General features: G+C 44.5%; 1 protein-coding gene across 2 annotated transcripts in view; it reads right to left on the bottom strand.

Annotated features, from left to right (window-relative positions):
* DERL2 (derlin 2) overlaps positions 1 to 4,868 on the bottom strand; it is an 18,806-nt gene that overhangs the window by 5,981 nt on the left and 7,957 nt on the right. Inside the window, exons 1-3 of one of the 2 annotated variants that reach the window (XM_019511432.1) lie at positions 4,686 to 4,855; positions 2,168 to 2,241; positions 457 to 550 (exon numbers count right to left, since the gene is read on the bottom strand). In XM_019511432.1, the coding sequence (XP_019366977.1) occupies positions 457 to 550; positions 2,168 to 2,241; positions 4,686 to 4,775 (258 nt within the window). In that variant the 5' untranslated portion in view covers positions 4,776 to 4,855. Of the gene's footprint in view, positions 1 to 456; positions 551 to 2,167; positions 2,242 to 4,685; positions 4,856 to 4,868 lie in introns of those variants that run through there. The other variant, XM_019511433.1, reaches the window with a different exon arrangement.

Here is a 4,868-nt window from a genome sequence, read left to right as displayed (position 1 = left end):
TAGTGCACAGAAAATAAATACTGGAGGTCAATGATGACATGATTCTATAGTTTGCTAAACAATTTTTCACCAACAAGTTAAATCCGTCTTCAGTCAAGCCAGTCACTACAGTTTAATAACTGTATGCTACAAGTACAATACAAGAGGATTCATTTTCACTATTTTCTATCTATAGGTAGGTTTGAGGTACATCATTACCCAGTAATATCTCCCTTCCATCCTGATATCTGCACACCTACAATTCCATCTTTAAATCCCTAACTCTAATATTAGGTTTTGTAAGATCAGTCATACACATAATAGTAACATTGAGATCTGAGAAGGTTTGAATTCTACCAGAAGACAAATCTCATTCGACAAAAAGCATTTTCCTCTTTATGTACTTTTAAATCACGGCCTATGATTTGTACTCTTGCTCAAAGCATCTTTTGTTTTGTTCAGGCATTAAAAGGATACAGTCATTAAAAGTCCACCAAAAAGGAACATAAATACAAAATCTGCCGTCCGACCTCGGAAAGAGCCTTCCTCCAGCATTCGGCAATAACGGTATCTGAGGTTATAGGTCAGGAAAGTTTAACACTAAAATCTGTTTCCAGAAAAATTAAGAAAATACCAGCCTGAGTTTTACAGCAGCTTCCAAGATCAAAGGAAAGGTCAAAGGGTCATCAGACAAGTACCGACTTTCATGAAGTAAGCCTGTTGGTCTAAGTCAGGGGTGGGCAAAATATGGCCTGCGGGCCGGATGCAGCATGCAAGGCTGTTCTATCCGGCCCGCAGGGCCCCTCCCCCACCCCACGCCTGGTGCCCCGCGCTGCAGTTACTTGCAGCCCGCATGGGGCTGCCCGTGCCCACTCTGGACAGCCCCATGTGGGCTGCGGGTACTTGCAGCATAGGGCACCAGGTGTGGGGTGGGGGAAGGGCTGCTTCCTCTCCACACAGCTTTTCCCTGGGCTCCTTCTCTGCGTGGAGAAAAGCAGCCCCTCGCCCGCCCCATGGCCAGCGCCCCACGCTGCAGGCACTCGCAGCCCACGCGGGGCTGTCTGGAGCAGGCACAGGCAGCCCCAGGCAGGCTGAGAGTGGCTGCAGCTTGGGGCACCGGGCATGGGGCGGGGACGGGCTGCTTTCCCCGCCCCACTGCGCTCAGCACCACCTTGTAACCTGGCCCCACAGCCAGGCTGGCAGTGGGGCAGGTTACAAGCTGGTACTGAGCACAGGGAAAAATCTGTGCCTGCTCCAGACAGCCCCACGTGGGCTGCGAGCGCCTGCAGCATGGAGCGCCGACCATGGGGCAGGCGAGGGGCCACTTTTCCCCACACTCAGCTGGTGAACAGGCAAGGCTGGGGCGCACTGGGTGTGAGCGGGCAAGGAGCCAGCAGGAGCACGGGGCCTGCACCAGTGTCCTGGGGCCAGCACCGGCAGGGCCCAGAGCAGGGTGGCAGGAGTGCGGGGTCCCAGCCGGCAGGGGCTCTGTGGAGCCAGGCCAGCTCCCCACTCCCTGCTGGTTCAGCCTAGCCTGGCTCCACAGACCCTTGCCAGCCTGTGCCCCGCTTTGGGCCTCACCGGTGCTGGCCCTGGGACATTGGTCCCAAGACACTGGGACGTTGGTCTCAAGATGGTGATCAGGGAGCAGGGCACCTGTCATGGTGCGGGGCACCTGTCACGGCACGGGGCTACCCATGCAGCCCTCGACAGCCTGCCAAATCTGGGTAAGTGGCCCTCCGCCCAAAATAATTGCCCACCCCTGGTCTAAGTCCAGCTCTAACCGAACAGCTGCTCACACCATAGAATACAAATCCAATCAGAAGCCTGACTTGCTATTCAAAAGGAGTAGTGTAGTAATGGAAAATGAACTGCCTTCTTACTCTTAAAAGATTTTTTCCAGATTAAAAGTAATATTCTCTAGTAAGTCACTAAGGAAAAGTTGCTAGGTTAAACTTTTAAGATGAAAATTCTGGTCCCACTGAAGTCAATGGCAGAATTGTTACTGACTAGGTAGAATGAAGAATTTCCTTTGTGGAGCCCAATCACACTACCAGCAAAGTCAATAATGCTAACTCCCACTAAGTCAACAAAGGTACAAAACTAGCCCCCTGTGTAGTGAGTGACATTTACCTACAGTGCAAAGTTCTGTGTTCCAAAGATGGGAGACAAACGTAAGGAAGGATACAAAAAAATCATGTTAAATAAAAAATTAAAGCCAACCGGTCCAAAAAATAAGTAGTTTGTAATTAACCTCCATATCTGTAAACATAAGAGAAAAAACAGAGAAAGGACAATATAAATATAATGATTGCCCTCCAAACTATTATGGGAACAAGTGCTTGTTTATCAATACCAGCTAAAATGCTTCATAATTTTCCAATAAACTTTTGAGCTTCTGTAAATCTTATGCTGAAGACTGAGAAACCTATTGCTGTTCTCAGGCTCTTCAGAGAAACAAACAACATGTAAGAACATCAAGGATTAAGTAATATAAAATACATTTTGTCAACCGACAGTTTCATGTGTTATATCAGTGTGTCAGTAAAGATAAATTAGCATATTTTGTGAGGACAAGATATTTATTTGAATACAAGAAAAGGTGTCCCCCACATCCCCCTCAGAACTGGCACGGAGAAAAAAGGCTCAGTTTTGTGGTGGGCGGGGGGGATGGGACACGACCCTTGTCTCATCATTGCACAGTAGGAAACCTCATTAAATATACTGTCTATCATTAAACTGCAGCCAAAAGCAGCACGCACTCAGCAATGGAAACCAACTATGAAGTTGACCAAACTCAGCCAACACTGAGCACGACTATAAAACACATGGTTCATATTGGGGCTTTTTCCTTCCGTTCTTTGCGGGGGTGGAGGGGATGGTTTGCAAAAAATATACATTTCTATAAATGAATTAGGGCTGGCAAGCTAGTCGATTGACCAGTCAAATACTGATAATCAACCAGTCAACTGACTACATATTTTTTGACTGGTCAACCATTATATCATTTTACCAAAAAAATACATTTTTGTAGTTTTCTTGACAGAAATATGACTTTTTTGACACATTTCTTTATGGAAAAGTTGTGCTTTTTCTGTGTGGTATTTTGACCTATTGGCAATTTGTTACAATTTTGGACTGAGATTTGACTGGCCAATTGACTGAGTTTTATTTGACCGGTCAAATACCCAACCTTAAAAAATAGATACACCCCTTCTTCTCCCCCATACCTTTACAGTTCTGTCTCATGACGAATCCAGTTCGCTTGACTTCATAATATGCGTAGGGTCAACTGTCATTATCCCCATTACAATAAATGCAACCCCTGTGCCACAACGACAGGTTAGTACAGCCCATCTGAATAAGATATATGGTACCACTCATTAAGCACAGTTCCTCTCACTGCCAACTCTTTTTCGAGTCATGGTGAGCCACTACACTGCATACACTTCAGCCTCCTCTTCACTCCCATAGCTGAACCGTGGCTTTCTTTCCCATTTCCAATTATTCCTGTTGCTTCCAAACGGGCCCCAAACATTTCACCCAGAATCCCTCTGGGATAGAATGCACAATCAGATAACAGTGCCAAAAAAATGTCAGTGGCCAGCCTGATTACTCAGAAAACAACTGCTGCCTATGGTGGGAGTGGGAACAACTTGTCAGGTCGATCAGCTATAGCTATAGTTTAGAAATGACAAGCTTTCCCTTTCAGCGTTCTTTTGGATTTGCTGATAATCTGGGGAAGATGCATCTTGGCCCCCTGAAACAATCTCTCAGAAAAAAAAAAAAAAAACCTCACTCTGACAGGAGAGACTGCTCCCTGAAATGCCTGCTCACTGAGAAAATCTGGCAGGGAAGGACAGTGGCAAGCCAACTAACAACATAACCTTTGATCAGTGGGAAGAAGGAGTAACTAAGACAGCTTGAAGCATTATCAAAATTAAAATTTAACAGTTTTAATAAGAATAGGCAGGCTGTGTAATCTGGTAATACCACCTGAAGTACTGTTTCTGAAAGCAAACAGCAAAACTACATCAGAGTGTATAAAAAATACCTAGGAAGGCAATTTCTCTGCAACTAAAAGTGAAAACATTTCTGCAGAAAGTCATCTTACAAGTATGTGCAGATGTAAATATTGCTTTCCAAGATAGCATTTGTACAGCAATGTACAGTACAATAGGCTCTGCTCCATGGTAGTCACTCGGTAGGGGCTGCAGCAGTGCAAATAAGAGAGACAACAAACTTTTCATATGCTTGAATATAGTGAAAGCATTTGCATTTGTGACTTAAAAGTAACATACAAAAAACCAGAACTCTTGGTTCCAAAATGATACCTTTTATTAGACCAACTGGGAAATAAAATAAAAGGTATCCTTTTGGAACCAAGAGTTCTAATTTTTTTGTACGTCTTCTTGTCTCAGCCCAGCACAGCTACCAAGTACACTCCTGACCTAAAAATGAACACTTTAGGATGCATCGCTTATCAACCAACAAAACCGACGTGGAACTTTTCTTATGTAAAGAGATAGTGTCTGTTTTTAAAGAATCAAAGGTATGAGTTTCCACCAGCATGACGATCCACATTTTAAAATGATTCCATTTCCCTGAAAAAAAAGGGTAATCGTCTTCATGCTTGGGTCTGAAAACAAGTATTGATAACTTTCATCCTCTTAAAACAGCATTCAGAATACAGAAGAAGTACTTACTTGGAAGTGTTTAAATATTAATTCCGGGTTGAAATACAGTTGAAATGGTGTGATGAGCTCTAATTGCTGCAACAGAAAAGAACGCGTCATAGGATCAATCCATTCCACAAAGCCCGCTTGCAACTTTCACCGTGAAGTAACCTGACAGGGGTTCGTTAATCTCCCTCGTTCACGTGTTTAAAC

Source organism: Gavialis gangeticus, unplaced genomic scaffold (genome assembly GCF_001723915.1).
Source record: "Gavialis gangeticus isolate Ggan-Ray unplaced genomic scaffold, GavGan_comp1, whole genome shotgun sequence".
In the NCBI taxonomy this organism is placed as follows: domain Eukaryota; kingdom Metazoa; phylum Chordata; order Crocodylia; family Gavialidae; genus Gavialis; species Gavialis gangeticus.
The sequence above is the reverse complement of the archived record's forward strand: the minus strand, read 5'-3'. Positions and strand labels throughout refer to the sequence as shown.